This window comes from Apiospora hydei (genome assembly GCF_038363865.1).
Source record: "Apiospora hydei strain CBS 114990 chromosome Unknown utg000006l_segment0_segment0, whole genome shotgun sequence".
NCBI classification, from domain to species: Eukaryota; Fungi; Ascomycota; class Sordariomycetes; order Amphisphaeriales; family Apiosporaceae; genus Apiospora; species Apiospora hydei.
In genome coordinates, this window is record NW_027117365.1 from 42,313 (window position 1) to 58,354 (window position 16,042).

Here is a 16,042-nt window from a genome sequence, read left to right on the forward strand (position 1 = left end):
TACTGTTCCGCTTCTGCGTAGCTGAATATCTTCATCCCTTTTGATTCCTGATCACCCCCCTTGCTGACGGTCGGGTCAGTAAGGGCATCTCGATGGCTGGACTCGGACTCACCTCTAAGCAGAAGCTGATTGGAACCATCGCCATCTCCTTCTCCTTTTTCGTTGCCGAGATCGTTGGTATGATTCCCACCACGATCATCCCCATGCCGGGAAACACTGACTAATCAGACATGTTTGTGCATGATAGTGGCTTTCATGACCGGCTCGCTGGCACTACTCGCAGATGCCTTCCACTATGTTAGTTCATCCGAGACCAGAAAAACATCATGTGGCCCTCATGTCAATCTCACATTCATGGCCAGTTGAATGATCTCATCGGCTTCGTCGTCGCGCTTGTTGCTTTCATCGTACGTACCCTCTCATCCACTCACTCGAACATCGACACACCAACTGATTTCACCTTTCAGATCTCTGAAGATGCCAAGTCGCCGCAGGAGTTCTCCTTTGGTTGGGTGCGTGCCTCCCTGCTGGGCGCATTCTTCAACGGCGTCTTCCTCCTGGCCCTGGGCGTCTCCATTTTCCTCCAGTCCATCGAGCGGTTCATCTCCCTAGAGAGTAAGTCATATATACCCCCATCCTATGCCTGGAACTGTGTGCGTGTTTACACTCACTGACTTATCTACAGAGGTGGAAAATCCGAAGCTGATGCTGATCATGGGCTGCGTTGGGCTCACTCTGAACATATTGAGCGCGGCTCTTCTTCACGAACACCATGGTCACCATCATCACAGCCACGGGGAATCTAATACTGTTTCGCCTGATGCTGAAACCGAACTTCCTAGTACGGATGGGTCCGGAACTCTGACGGTAGGCAGACACGCTTTTCCATATTCACGTATATCAAGCAGCTCTAGACTAACTAATAATCTCCTCTCCAGCCCATCGACACCCACACCAACCACCGCCACGCCCTCCCCAAATTCCAATCCTCATCCACTTCCACCGGCCGGGACCTCGGCATGCTCGGCGTCCTAACCCACGTCCTCAGCGACGCCCTCAACAACGTCGGCGTCATCATCGCGGCGCTCGTCGTCTGGCTGACGCACTACGACGCCCGCTTCTATGCCGACCCGGGCGTGAGCATGGGCATCGCTGTCATGATTTTGCTCTCGTCGCTGCCCCTCGTCAAGAACAGCGGCCGGATCCTCCTGGAGAGCGCGCCTGTCGGCGTAGATTTGGGAGACGTGAAGCATGATCTGGAAAAGGCATGTCTATTACCTATACCTATGTCCTTTTGTTTTGTTTTTCTCTTTTTTTTCTTTTTTTCGTTGCCTCTTCGTCAGTCACCTAGCTAATCCTCACCTCGTCAGATCCCCGGCATCGAGTCTGTCCACGAGCTCCACATCTGGCGCCTCGACCAAACGAAAGCCATGGCCTCAGCCCACGTCGTCGTCAGTGAGCCCGACACCACCGTTGCCGACTTCGTGGAACGGGCCCGGACGGTCAACGAGTGCCTCCATGCGTACGGCATCCACTCTACGACCCTGCAACCAGAAATTGTTCCTGCCGCCGCGAGTCCCTCTACTTCAACCTCGACAACCACGACCCTCGTATCTTCGCCCTCCTCCCCTGCCCCGACGATCAAGTCTGGACATGGAGACAAGGCGGCGTGCCAGATAGTGTGTGGCAAGCTTTGCGAAGATCTCAAGTGCTGTGCGGTTTCGACGCCCCGGTAAGTGGCGAGGCTAATTGGGATAGAGAAAGGCGCTGGCCACGCCAAACAAGATGGTCAGCCAGCTAGGTTTCGCTCTACCATTTTATCAAGTCAAGTCTGCCAATTGCAAATGCTGCAAATATAGTACTTGTTGTTCTCTCCCGATTTTCTGGAGGTTTGGATCCGTCCGGCAGAGCCCGCCTCCGACTTGTAAATGTGAATAAGCAATCATGAAACAAACTTGGATATTAATATAAAACAATACACCGATCTTAAAAGCCCACTATCCCAGGACAACGGTGGCCGGCGACAATATCAGCAGGTATTCATGTCGACTTTCAGTAAGTAGCACCGATCAAAACAATAGGAAGAATCAACATGCATACATAATTATATCACGCAATCGGTATCCCCGCACTTCACCACATCCCTCTTCAGCAGGGGTGTACACGAAAAGGGGGTTCTTATCAGTGCAATGCTCCATCACGCAATTTGGGGTAGACATCGCCGCATCATGGGAATAGCCCATATCATCGGCAATATGTTGATAAATCCACAAATAATTCCAACAGGATAACGCCAGAAAGGGATTGTATCAGAATGTTTTCTTGCTTGTGTGTAACACTAATGGATCAGATACGTACATCTTCCTCTAATTGTTTATCCCGAAAGTCCATCAGAATATCACCCGAATCACTTCATATCGTCTCATAGCCGCCCAACAATGTCCATCCCACCGATTCAAGCCGGACTCCCCGCCACTGTAGATGTATCATCCGCTGCAAAAGGGCCCGATGTCCACTCGAGCCAGCACTCGGACTCGGAGGCCGCCGACTTTCAGTACCACGGCCCCAACCCTTTCAGCGACCCGGAAGCCGCGGCGCATTGGAAAAAGACCTACGAGGACTCCCAGTACGAATGCCGCCACGTGTTCGACCCGACCGCGACCTGGACCGCGCAGGAGGAGAGGGCCGTCATCCGCAAGGTGGACTGGCGTGTCTGTCTATGGGCGGTAGGTACTTTGCGTTCTTTACTTGAAACCATCTCATGCCAAACCAGAAAGGGAAACGTTGTCTGATGATGTGTTGGTATAATTTGTTAGTGCGTCATGTTCTTCGGCCTGCAGGTCGACCGAGGCAACTTGGTCCAGGCTGTTTCGGATAACATGCTGGATGACCTCAATCTCACAACAGACGGTACGTTCCACCCATAGACCGAGGTATTCACTTGAAACTCAGCCTGCTAGATTTGGAGGCTGAGTCTAAAACCAAAGTACTGACTTTCTAGATTACAACTACGGCAACACGGTCTTCTTGCTCTCCTTCCTGTTGGCTGAGCTACCCTCGCAGCTGGTTTCCAAGAAGGTCGGGCCGGACCGCTGGATCCCTATGCAGATCTGCCTCTGGTCCATCGTCGCCTGCTCCCAGTGCGCCTTGAGCGGGCGAGGAAGCTTCTTGGCCACGAGGGCTCTACTTGGACTTCTGGAGGTACATCGCTGCTGTTGCTGAAACTATATATCCCAGGATCATTTGCCACCCCAGACAGGTAATTCAGATACAAAGCTAATATTAAATGCAGGGAGGCTTCATACCCGATGTGGTGCTCTGGCTGAGCTACTTCTACACTTCGAGAGAGCTACCCATCAGACTAAGGTACGTAACCAATTTAACTGAAGGGGACAACGCTTGGAAACTGAGCCTTGCTAACATTCCGCGTGCAAGCTACTTCTGGACAACCCTCTCAGTCACTGGCATCTTGACCTCCCTACTCGCTTTTGCCCTCTTGCGTATGCGTGGGATAATCGGTTGGAGTGGTTGGTGAGATGATTATTCACTTACTCTACTATTCTATTCCCAACTTCATGTTACACCCTACAAATTACTCTACTTGTTGCTGACTCCATGATGTACAGGCGTTGGTTGTTCCTCATAGAAGGTCTGATTACTCTACTGGTAAGCCCCAATCCTCGGGAAAATCATTGTCCAAGTCAGTCGTCACTAAAATCTCGTAATTCGACCACAGGTCGGCATAGCCTCCTTTTTCATGATGCCCGCCTCCGCCGTCCAGACCAAAACCTGGTTCTGGCCCCAGGGCTGGTTCACCGACCGCGAGGTCACCATCGTCGTGAACCGCGTGTTGAGGGACGACCCGTCCAAGGGCGACATGCACAACCGCCAGGCCATCACGCCCCAACGGCTCTGGAGTTCGCTGTGCGACTACGACTTGTGGCCCCTCTATATACTGGGGCTGGTGGTCTACATCCCCCAGAGCCCACTAACGAAATACATCACGCTGATCCTCAAATCGGCGGGCTTCGACACGTTCGACACAAATCTCCTTACGATCCCCTCGGTAAGTCAATCAAGGCAGTTCAAGGGTTTCTGAAGATTTATGGACCAGCTGGCTAACTGCTGCGGCGACCAGAGCTTCGCCCACATCGTCACGCTCCTGCTGCTGACGCGCCTGGCCGACTACGTCAACGAGCGCAGCCTCGTCTCTTCCCTCCAAGCCTGGTGGACGCTTCCCTGCGTCGTCGCGCTGCGCTGGTGGCCCGGTCTGATCCAAGACGTCTGGGAGACGTATGCTATCGTGACAACGCTACTGTCCTACCCTTATTGCCGTATGCTGGCTGTCATTCGTTCCCCCAGAGGTGATCATGCGTTAGTTGGCTGACCCACGTCCCAGATGCGATCCTGGTCGCATGGACCTCTCGAAACTCCAACAACGTGGGAACCCGGTCCGTGTCCGCGGCCGTCTACAATGTGCGTGTGGTCCCTCCCTCCTTGCGACCAACTATTGACCTTCCACTACGTCAGATGGCAGTCCAACTGGGCAACGTCATCGGCAACTTCATTTACCGGGACGACGACAAGCCCCTGTACCGGCGCGGCAACGGCACGCTCGTCGCCCTCAACGTCCTCGCCATCTTCCTGTTCTTCGCCACAAAGGCCTACTACATGTGGCGGAACAAGCAGCGGGACGCGGTATGGGGCGCCATGACGGAGGAAGAGCGGAGGGCTTACGCAAAGGACACAAGGCTCCAAGGCAGTCGACGGCTCGACTTTCGGTTTGCCCATTGATTGAGGGTGGTGGTTCTGGATTAGTTGTGACAAGGCAGGAATCACCAGGCGCAGAGTACCGTAGCATTAGTGTTGATTTATTTCTTTTTTTCTCTCATGGCTTGTAAGCATTACATATGTGTATCGTCGCGTTTCGTTTATTCTTATACTTTATTCATGGACGAGAGGCAGTCCTTGGCCAGCTTCCGGACGAGCTTGGTGTTAACACCCGTCATCCGCCCGACCTCGGTCTGCCCGACAATCATCCACGGGCTCGTGTTGCACACCTTGGTCTCGGGGATAAACGTCCAGGCGAGGCAGGCGCCCCACTTCTTGCCGGTGCATTTCGCCATGCAGGCCTCGGCCGTGTCGGCCTTGCCGCTGTGCGTGTACTCGTCCAGGCCGCCGACGTGGTCCCAGTCGGCGATGATGGGCTGCTTCTCGAGCTGCTGCAGCGTCGGCGCCCCCTTGAGGCGCCAGGTGTCGAGCCAGCGCGGCGGCGACGTGGCCCGGCCAAAGACGTCGTGGACAGCCATCATGGCCTCGGGGTTCTTGATGTGATGATAAGAAATAATGGGGTCGCACATGCGGTCGTGGCGGATCTTGGTGCTCGCGGGCGGCTCGCCGTTGAAGAAGCGGCTGTACCCTCCTTGAGGTAGAGGCCGATCCGGTGGAAGGTCTTGGTCACGAGGTGGTCGCCCAGCAGGGTGGTGAGGGAGGTGACGTAGGCCTGTTCGACGACATCGGGGTGGCCGTTGAACAGCTGGGCCAGCGCGGGGCGGGAGACGACAATGGTGGAGCCGCCGTGGGCGAAGCGGCCGTTCCAGGCGCCGACGGCGTTGCCGACGTAGAGGGGCTTGCTGGAGTCGAGGTGGCCCAGGAACTGCTCGAGGGAGGGACGGATCAGATAGGTATCATCGTCCGCCAAGAGATACCACTTGGCCTTGGGGTAGCGAGTCCAGGCCAGTTCCAAGCTCGGGATGAACTGGGATGCAGAGTCAGCGTCTGGAGCCTTTTCACGTAACATCAGTCAACCAATCATAATTACCTTGATGGCATCCATCTCCCAGCCGAACTCCTGGGCAACCTTCTCGGCGATGGTGTTGTACTCATGCTTCAGGGCGCCCTCGAGAGTGGTGTACTTCTCGATTCTGGGGTAGCGCTTCTGCTCCTCAATATTGAGCTGGGCCATGACCCGGTGCATGGTCATGTTGGCGACGTTGTGGACGATGACGGGCTCAGCCTTAGCATCGACCATGGCCAGGTCGTCCGTGTCGAAGTCGGCCACGAACAGAAAGTTGTCAAAGTGCAGGCCACGCTGGATGAGATCCAGCCAGCCATGCAGGCGGTGGCGCGTGCCATAGCCCGACTTGACGATCAGGACGACGTCCTTGTTGGTGTCCACGGGGTAGGGCACCGGCGAGGTGTAGAATTGGCTGGTGGTCAGAGTAGGGTCAATGACGGGGCTGAGGTTGAAGCGCGCCCAAAGACGAAGGAAGTGGTCGTTCGGCAGCAGGACCCATAAAAGTACAATGACGACGGGAATGGCGATGGCGAGCTGGCGCACGAGTCGGATGCCCATCCGCAAGACGCCCGGGGCCAGCATCATGTCGCGTGTGTCTGGCACAGGTGTCTTTGTTTGTGTTTGTTTGGTCCGAGGGCTGTTTGCTTTCTCTCAAGTACTCAAGTGGTACAGCGCGGGAAGCAGGCGGGACTTGGCAGCGGCGACAGCAACAGCGACAGCAGCAGCAGCATGACGAAGGGACGAACTGGCAACCCTTTTGTCAGGTTACTATCATTGAACCCAGGTCGCAGCGAGTGGCAGCCCCAGGGGGGTTAAAAGGGTGTAGGGATGCGGCAAACAAGATGAAACGGCGCAGCACGCACCAGAAGAATGGGGATGGCGGTGGAGTCTGGTTTGATTGTCTTGGACTGCCGCGTTGTCTGTTGTGTCGCTGTGTTCTCTTGTGTGCTGTGTTCGGAACGGCTACTGTGCGGTGCTGTGTGTTGCCAATCGCCAATTGCACTGTCGCGTGCGCAGAGAAAGTGGTTCCTCTCCATAGCTCACGCCCAGCATCCAGAGCCCACTTCCCTCCATCGTTTCCCCTGCCCAGACACCAGACACTGACCAGAGTACAAATCTCAGGGATCATTTAACTTAGTGCAGCACCAGATCAACAGTATATCTGGGCATAACTGGATAAATTTAGGTAAAGAAACAGGGACCGTTACGGACCCGATAGTGTGATGTTATGATTTGCAGTACCCGATAGCAGTGTTCTCGGTGCGAAGAGTACCGATCAACGTATTGTCAACTGAGTGGTACACTAGGTTAAATGATACCTGAGATTTGTATGCTGTTGATTGTTGGCTCCGTGGGTTGTCCACTGTTGGTTGCACTAGAAGATCAACCCCAGGCCTTTCTTCCATGGACTTTGCTTGGGCCTTGCCTTGGCTGCCAAGCTGCTTGGGGGGGTTTTGTGGGGACCCGTACCCAGCAGCACGCGGCTCTTGTCCATTGAGGCCACTGTTTCTTGGGGGACCAAGTGAAATTGATGGAGTTGATTGAACATGCCCCGAAGATGGATGGCGATGATGATGACGATACCAGAACTTGGGCGTATGAAGTATAAACAATCGAGGGAGGTGACTTGCTGGTTGGCGACCTTCTGTTGTGCCTGTGCTAGGTTACTCAAGGCGCTGGGACAATGGGCCCAATGCAGCCTAGCCTACAAGTAGCCGCCCCTGAAGCCCTGATTGCCTGCGGTACACTAACCAGTAAGCGCTAAATAAGCACTGCTAGCACTGCATCAGAACCACACCAGCCCCGACACCGTTCGACTTTCCAGAAGACTTTCCGCAGACTGGACCGTCACCCGTCCACCAGACTTTGGGAGGTCTTGTCGGTCAGCGGCGACACTAACGGCTGCCTACACGAACTTGACTTTATGTTCCGTATTCGCATCTCGAGTCTTACACACATATCCCTCTCGCTTGCATCTCATGCTGCTGAGGTTCCCGGTCAAAAATTGCCGGATACAAATACATACCTACATACAGTATCCCACAGGCACAAAAAACAGAATGTTACCTACGTCAGTCGGTCCGAGAGCTGGGCCCACCGACTGCCAACTTGCGCCAAGCTTTCTGGCCAATGCCTGTCAGTCGGTAACCACTCAATCTCGTGCGCCGGTTGGACCGTGTTGATAGATACTACTACATGGAGATGGCGCTGGCCGGAGAAATCGATACCGCATTTAAATATGCATAGAGGTTGAAGGCATGATGATCGAGAACAAGCAGAAGATTCTTCGAGACGCGCTATACGAACTAACAAGTAGGGAATCGAAACAAGCAAGATCTACCATCCGCCAAACTCCATTCTCCCTCACCACAGCTGACCTTGACGCGCGGCTCTTACGGCAGCAGCATAACCCATCTATAGATCTGCATCAATCTTTAACTCTAATTCTCTTATCACTCCCTGACTCCCTTTCTACTGTATAAGTACTCATCTCTCAAACCGCGACCTGGATATCAGTGAAGCGGAACTCGGTAGGCCCCACGTACGTGACGTCGTTGTCGAACGGGTTCGGCTCCTCGTTGAGCCGAATCTGCACCTGCGCCCCGGGGATCGTGTAGGAGCCGCGGTAGCTCGTGTTGGGCGTCTCGCTGTACGTCACATTAAACGTCGCGTCCTTGCTGACGTCCGGGGTCGCCTGCTCCGGCATCCCCTGCGAAAACGACCAGGTCATGGCCTCCACCGTCTTGCCGTCCGCGTCCTTGCAGGGGGCCGCGCCGGGCCACACGTACGGGAGGTAGGTCGACCCCGAAAACCCGGTCTCTTGGCTAAGGCTGCACGTCAGCACCGGCGAGTCCGGGGCCGGAACCGCGATCTTGAAGCTGTAGCTGTATGTGTGGGGTCCATGTCAGCGGAGCGCTCTTTACGGAGGACAATGGGGAGAGATGAGTTAGTTCGACTGGGCTTACCGGACATAGCTGCTCAAGTGCGGCTTGCTGGCGAAGAACTCGGTCACCGGCCAGTACAGGTCCTTTCCAGCACCCGGCGCGATGGGGCTGGCGCTGACGAAAGAGACGAGGCCGGCGGCCAATGCGACTGTCTTGCTAACCATTGTGATGATTTGTGTATTCTGCTTACAGAACTTTGGAGAGATTGTCTAGTCTGTCTGGGCTTTTCTGGGGATATCGGGTACAATGGTGGTGCAGGCTGATGGACTGGAATGCAATGACGATGAGACTGAGACAGATGTCTCCTTTTATAGTCGAAATCCACGTATCTTTTGATGACCTGATTTCCATTACACTTGGGCGTAGTTTGAGATAGTTAGAGTCAGCAGCCGAATACGGGGATTATTTACAACGTTGAGTCTTACTGGCACGCCCTGCTTACATCTCCACGAGGGAAGCTAGCTGAAATACGAGATTTGGCAACGAGGCTTACCGACGCCAGCGGCACGATGGTCTCCCAAGTCCGCGTCATAGTGCTGACAATCTTCAACGGCAATCGACGAACCGCGTTGCTGTGCACCGCCCCTCTCAAACCTCTAGTCAGATTGGAAATAGTCGGCCCATCTCGAGATGTCAGCCTGCCTATGCCAAATCCTCACTTGCGATTGGGAGAACATCCAGATCTCTTCTCAGCCCCCGTATCGCGCCCCCGTCAGACACGAACTCCTTGGAGCACTTCTGCCTGATGGATACCGCATAGTACGATGTGACGGAGCTGCAAGGTATAATTACGTCGTATAGCAAACAGACTTGGTTATTAATATTATTAGCCCTCTATGGAAACATTTTTTGATGTTGCATGTCAGCAGCTGTCTATTCAAAAGTAACGTTACTTCTGAACAAGAAGGATTATAGCCTGTCAACAACAGACTCAACGTCTGAATCCTGTGTAGTCCAAACATTCCACCGGATCTATAGTCTATACAGCCGTCTCGCCGTCTTCCCCCTCATGCTCTTCCTCGACCAACGTGCTCTCGTTTGGCGGGAAGTGGGAAAACAAGAGAACCCCCATCCCGAGAACAGCAATCGCCTGAAGAAAGATGCGTTGTTAATGAAAACTGACCCAATCCTAGAAGGGAAAGAAATATAGATCCTTACCGCATTACAGAAAAACGTCAGATATGACTTCCCGATCTCCGAGAGGGCGGCGAAGACGAAGCCGAACAGCCCCAGCGTGGCGAGACGGGCAATGTTCTCCACGAGCGTCACGGCATTGAGCGCGTCGGCCCTCTGCGACTTGGGGCACATCTCGGTGATCACGCCCTTGGCGGCGGGGGCCGAGCCGGAGCCGAACGGGAGGATGAAGGCCGCTGATACTGGTCAGTCGATAGTCTATAATCATCGGATATTATAGCATATGCCCCTGGAGGCTTGCAAAGCTCGTACTTACCGATATACACGTGCCACCCCTGAGTGGCGAACGCAGTCACGGCCGTCAGCAGTCCGTCCACGACCAGACTCCATCTCAGAAAGAGCAAGTCGAACTGGGAAGCCAGCTTTTCGATCACCGGGTCCGTGATCTCGGCCAATGCCACCGGCTCCTCCTCCGACTGGCCTGCCGACGGTGCTTCGAACTGCCGCGGATCGGTAGGAATGTCGCCTGGTGTTTCAGGGTCACACTGGGTGGTCATGTTCTTGGTCGCACTACGGGCGAACCACTTCCTCCCTGCCGCGATGATCCGCGGGAAGATGACAATGAGGAAGAAGGCGCGCATCAGAGCGTTGCCGGCCATCAGGTAGCCGTTGTCGGCTTGCGTGAAGCCGAACTCGGCCGTCGCGTACATCTGGATTAGGATAGGGGCATAACCCGTCGCCACCTAAGATCTTTTCGTCAACTCACTTCTTGCAAACAGGAGATGTAAGTCAGTGGAAATACTCACGACACCCAGAAAGATACCGCAGCAGAGGAAGAAGACACCATAGTGCTTTCTGATCTGTCCACTGTGAAGTTGCAATCGCTGGGGCGCCAATACCCTCAGGGGCGCGAGGAAGCCCGAGACTCCTTTAGTATCCGACTTCTTGCCGTCCGTCAAGGACTCGGGCGAGATGTAGGGCAATGCCAAGCGTGCGTAGACACTGGCGCAGCAGAACAAGCAGAACGCCGTGAGGAACGGGCTTTGGATGCCGTACCGGTCACCGATCATGCCTCCCACTGTTTGTAGTTTGTTAGGCCTCTCTCTCCCCCCCTTTGTGTTGCCAAATATCAAGGAGTGGGAAGAGTAACTTACCCCAAAGGCCAAGACTCATCCCCAGCATGATCATTCCTTGGAGCCGGCCGAAGAGAGCAGTACGCTGCAGCGGCTCGACGACCTCCCCGGCTATGGTGTTCACCACGAGACTACGTAGAAACACAAGTCAGTCCCAAGTCACCCAATTAGACAAATAAAGGGGGAGCGCCAACTCACATGTAACCGGCCGGTCCGCCGAAGACAGTGACCAGCTGCGTCGTCTGAATGATCATGATGCCCGCCTCGCCGCCGGCCTGCACACCCAGGATCTGCAGCAGGACGCGGACGGCCGGGATGGTGGTCTGCAACATCAGCGCCAGGCGGGGCCCGTACCGCTTGACCAGCCAGCCCGAGAAGAACAGGTTCAGGGTGCCGCAGAAGGTGGTGCTCATGCCCAGGATGGAGAACTGGGTGGCGGTGCCGGCGGCGATCTCGTTGCGGCTGCAGCGGTCGCCGGGGCCGTCAAAGGGCGGGTGCTTGCTGTAGAAGACGTCGCATTCCATTATGTGGAACATGTAGAAGAGACTACATACTCGTTAGTTGGTACTTCAACACATACTTGGTTAATCACCGTGGCAATTGAATGGAACTGGCTGCATCGTGGACAACTAAGCGACACAAAAGCACACATACGGGACCTGGGTCACGGAGAAGGACAAGGTGATCAGGAAGCCGGCGAAGACGACGCGGTTGGGCGTGCTCCAGACGCGCGACCACAGCCTGGACACGGCATTGTTCCTCGTCTTGTTCCGCTTGGCTTCCGGAAGCAGCGGGCTCCGCTCGTCGGCGGCCGTCATGGTTTGTGGGCAAGGGTGAGGAAACTCAGGGCGGCAAACGAGAAGTACTGCGACTGCAACACGTAGCGCGATCGACGCGAACAAAACCAACAAAACCAACACAAACTTGGCAGTAGCAAGAGACGGATCTAAAACAGCCACAGCAAGAACAGTACATGAAAAGACTTTTACGGGCAACCTCCAAAAGGGAATTGGGAATGGCTGGTAGAATTCTGGAGGTAGCGGTGGGCCGCCGCCGGCCGGGACAGAGCCGACCAGGTTCGAGCTGCCGTATTTTGCCTAGCCTGCCCCCATCCTTTTGCTGCGAGTCGTTGATCGCCTTCGGTTCAAAGCCGATGGGCGGTATCGGGGGAAGCAACGCAGCCATTCAGAAGCCGCAGACCGCTTATCAGGGATGAAGAGCGTGCCTACATAGAGCAAACTGCTCGCAACAGCTTCGAGGTTGATTGTCGTAACAGGTGACAGGCTCTACATATCTATCTGGCAGGTAGGGCGAACGGACAAGACGGGGTCTGAGGCGGGGGCATGGCCTCCACCACTGCCCCTCCAACCCCTCTCCGTCGTCCATCTTCCCATCCATCGAAGCCGTTCAATGGGATCGGGCAGTTGAGGCTCAAGAATGTTGGCAAGTTGGCGAGACAATGGCCGCGACGGCGGCAACCCGGCTCCCCACCTGTCCGCAGTCGGTTCGGGATTGCTGGATACCTTTGCACTGCACTGGAGACGCTTTCGTGGGATTGTTTGTGGGCGGCGGGTGCCGGTCACCCGGTTCGAGTTGTATCGCTGACGGCCCCACTCTCAGTCGCTTCTCCTCAGACTCCTCTCTTTGCTCATCACGGCCTCTCTGTAGGTAGACAGTGATGGAAAAACAAGCCATAGCTTGAGCTTCAAGGGCTGGGTATTTTACTCGAGACATTGCTAGAGACGATTTAAAAAGAAAAAAAAAGAAAAAAAAGACGGATCTCCAGACCATCGGCAGCAACATATCCCCAGTATTCACTATCAGCAGTCGGAAGTGTATCTGGTTCATGTGCGCGATATATCGATAATGCAGTCATCCCATGCGGTTCGGCAGTGTACGGGCCAATCCATTTGACGAAAGCTGGAGAAAGGGCTGACGCTGGCCCTGCAAAACGAGCGTCACACACGGGGAGAGGCAGATAGAGAGCAGAGAGTCGGGCATCATCAGACCATGGACTCATCACCATCTGGTGCTGCGCCAAAATACAGTGCAGCTCGTGAAGCTCAACGTGCGCCGTTTGCTGGCATACGAGTTCACAGTAGTCAATGACACTCGACGACGCATTGCATTAGGTATGAAATGTAAATCTGGTTTGAAATCAGATAAGGTCACGAGGCCAACCCGACGCCACGGATCCGCTCCCTCGTTCTCTCGTTCTCTCGAGTCTCGACGCCCGCCCCGACGAATGGAAGGGTGTCGAAGATCCTGCCCGGATGCAGCGTGGTGTGGTGTGGGGTGTTTTGGCCTTTGCGACGTTAGTCAACAACCCCTCTACTGAACCCTCAATCCATACATTTTTACCCCTCCATGTACGGAGGTAGACCCTTCACGCATGAAGGCTAGGAAGGGTCAAAGAACCAGACCCTCATTGACCGATGGCAAAAGCAATGCGCGTTGCTGTAACCATGCTAGCCATGGCGGTTACCGGGTGGGAACTCGGGGAGATTATGTGTCATGGAAACAGAGGACCCTGATCCAGGTACTGCCTGTATGGCCACGAGAGAGAGAGGGAGAGAGAGAGAGAGAGAGAGGCAAACAGCCAGTGTTACGATCTACTGTTACGATGCGTATTACGACGATATGCTTTGCTGCAGGTTCGTTGATTAGGATCGACGAGCACAGGGAACGGGTGAAGCGAGCAGGCAGCCCGTGTACGTCATAAATTTTTGACGCGCACTGAGAGGCTGATGCCGACGGTCCATATCGGCCAGTAAGAAAGTCACCTGGCACTCAAGCCATTTAAAGTCGATCTTCCATGTGCGTGTACTTTGTGCACTGGAGCTGAGCCGAGCCGAAGCTGCGCTGGTCGTGCCGTTTCGCCAGCCGAAAAAATTCCCACACACAGGGGTTCCAAGGAAAAGAAATGAAAGGTCACCAGACCAGGCATTATTAGGTGCTGCTGAATCAGACCCTTGATCCTCTCACACCGGTCGCCCAGAACTGATCTGACCTGCCATCTTCGGATAGGGCATAGGCTGGGGTTATCCCCAGGAGAACCCCGGCTGTGAGATGCGAGATTAGGAAGTGAGATGGCAGGAACTTCAAATCTAGGGTACTGGCTAAAAGGAGCGGCCCGTCGCACAACGGCGGACGGGTCACTTGCGTATACGAAACATACATAGAATCAATTCCCCAGAGCTCGCTGGTGAGCATCACGTGTGCATATTGAAGTGGCAATGTTGACTCAAGGCAGATGAGGTCCCTCCATTACGTGATGCTTTCAAATTCCGGTAACAGACTGGACCAAGGCTTGTCAGAGAATAGATGCCGGCTTGGCGGCAATAAAGTCCGACGTAGAATGGCCAGAACAAAAACCAATCAGGGACCATGAATAGCAGCAGAGGTCGATCAACGAGCGCGCGAGGCGAGAGGCACGACTTCGTTCTGCTCCGTTCACTAGAGGGCCAAAGGGTCTAGAGTGTACTGGTAGGGTCGGGGGTGGGATTTGAAGTCTAACTTTATATAACCTTAGCTTGAGGCTTAGCCGAGACCCGCCCGTCAACGAGACAGTGACATTTTGCATGGCACAGGGCATCCCGAGAGGCCGAGACTTGCAGCTGGCCCCGGGTGACTGTCATCCTACTCCCAAGTCCCTTAGGTACTTTCAGCTCCGATGTTGCTGGCTGCGGGCTGCGGGACCGAGAGAACATTCAAATGTCCATCTATACTTGACTACCACTACAAAGTGGCCATCTCAGCTGTCTGCATGTGGGATACCATAGTAGAACGAAAGAAAGAAAGATAGAAAGGAAGGCGCATGGGGGTAGTGCATGCGCATACATAAATATATTGGTCGTTGATGTCGGAGATTCTGACATGGGGAATGGGAATCGGCCCAGCACAACAGTACCTGGCTTTGTATGGAAATAGATACCTAGTACACACACACACTTGACCGAACCGAATCGACTAAGAGCGAATAAACCAGTGCTAATCGAGCTCCTCGTTAGTAGCAAACTGGGTGTGAGTGGGCAGTTCGATATTCCCCGTGGGAAGCTGGAAAGCTGGAGGTAAGAATCTCCTCTCGTGTGTGCGAGAAATTGGCGGTAGTCAGTAGTGGGATGAAAGTGGTCAAGCTCGAGTTGGGCCGGAAGTTTTCCACATGGCGGCGGGTTGGCGCCCAACCCACCGACCTAACATTACACACTGGAGTGAATTGCCAGAATAAACAATAAATGTCTCAGTATTGCTTACAGTAGAAGTAGCTAGAGGTGGAAACTGAACAGCGGCGTCGTCTTTGGATACTGGCAAGGAGAGACGTTCTCGTTTTGGACCGAGAACCTGGTTCACTGGAAATATTGCTGTTTCTTCTTGCCTGCCGGCCGCCTACCTGCTGCCTGCCTGTCCATTTCGAGGCTCTTGTACAAGGTCCAGAAGGCGGCTGCAATCAAGGACTTGGGGCGTGAGGCGTACGCCGTGATCTGGGGACGCAAGGACGGCATCCATGTCGCTGTCTTATTCGAGGGCGGGGGTTCAAACGGCTGGTGTTAGGGCGACGTTACCTTGCGAGAGCCAAGTAGGGCTAGTGCCGGCGAGGGCACATCAGCACATGCCATGATGCATCTCCCAGTCTCCCTCGGGCTTTCTGTTGCTCATCTTTTGCTGTGCATCCCATCTCAGACGGCTAAGCGCTGGGCCCATCAAGGCCATCGGATACTCCATCAGGGCCAGCATGCCGTACTCTGATCTGATCAGTACCCTCTTCTGGGCAGCGCTGGGCCTGCTCACCGCAAGTTCGTCGTGCCAATTTCCCCTCCGTGCATGTGCACCATGGATGCACTAGGGCTGCTGGGGAGGGGCCGAAGATCCAGCCTGCGACTGCCATGGCTTGAAAGGGCAGTGCTATCGACGAAAGGGACGAAACACCGTTGCATGGAGGGGAGAGGGGTGCGCGCGAGAAGGAAGAAGAAAAGAAAAGCAACGGCCATGGCAGCAGGTCTGGAAGCAGGATGCGCAGATCGGTAGGAAACCAA

The 16,042-nt window shown here is 54.6% G+C and overlaps 5 protein-coding genes across 5 annotated transcripts; 2 read left to right on the plus strand and 3 right to left on the minus strand.

Moving 5' to 3' along the window:
• Positions 1-92: 92 nt before the first annotated feature.
• On the plus strand, positions 93-1,736 carry PG997_007186 (cation diffusion facilitator family metal ion transporter; the record flags this gene model as incomplete). Its single annotated transcript, XM_066811501.1, has 7 exons — positions 93-177; positions 248-297; positions 363-407; positions 468-615; positions 686-867; positions 939-1,244; positions 1,371-1,736. The coding sequence occupies 7 exons, from the start codon at positions 93-95 to the stop codon at positions 1,734-1,736; spliced, it is 1,182 nt and encodes a 393-aa protein (XP_066666843.1).
• Positions 1,737-2,438: 702 nt separating this feature from the next.
• PG997_007187 (allantoate permease) lies at positions 2,439-4,794 on the plus strand (the record flags this gene model as incomplete). The annotated part of the gene is made up of 8 exons (XM_066811502.1): positions 2,439-2,726; positions 2,841-2,910; positions 3,002-3,201; positions 3,293-3,366; positions 3,627-3,666; positions 3,737-4,066; positions 4,115-4,334; positions 4,400-4,794. 8 exons carry the CDS (start codon positions 2,439-2,441, stop codon positions 4,792-4,794), a joined length of 1,617 nt encoding a protein of 538 aa, XP_066666844.1.
• Positions 4,795-4,937: 143 nt separating this feature from the next.
• PG997_007188 (uncharacterized protein) lies at positions 4,938-6,379 on the minus strand (the record flags this gene model as incomplete). The annotated part of the gene is made up of 3 exons (XM_066811503.1): positions 4,938-5,393; positions 5,462-5,758; positions 5,822-6,379. 3 exons carry the CDS (start codon positions 6,377-6,379, stop codon positions 4,938-4,940), a joined length of 1,311 nt encoding a protein of 436 aa, XP_066666845.1.
• Positions 6,380-8,291: 1,912 nt separating this feature from the next.
• PG997_007189 (uncharacterized protein) lies at positions 8,292-8,906 on the minus strand (the record flags this gene model as incomplete). The annotated part of the gene is made up of 2 exons (XM_066811504.1): positions 8,292-8,676; positions 8,764-8,906. 2 exons carry the CDS (start codon positions 8,904-8,906, stop codon positions 8,292-8,294), a joined length of 528 nt encoding a protein of 175 aa, XP_066666846.1.
• Positions 8,907-9,721: 815 nt separating this feature from the next.
• On the minus strand, positions 9,722-11,827 carry PG997_007190 (uncharacterized protein; the record flags this gene model as incomplete). The annotated part of the gene is made up of 7 exons (XM_066811505.1): positions 9,722-9,832; positions 9,901-10,112; positions 10,193-10,619; positions 10,683-10,954; positions 11,031-11,140; positions 11,208-11,555; positions 11,664-11,827. 7 exons carry the CDS (start codon positions 11,825-11,827, stop codon positions 9,722-9,724), a joined length of 1,644 nt encoding a protein of 547 aa, XP_066666847.1.
• Positions 11,828-16,042: the final 4,215 nt, after the last annotated feature.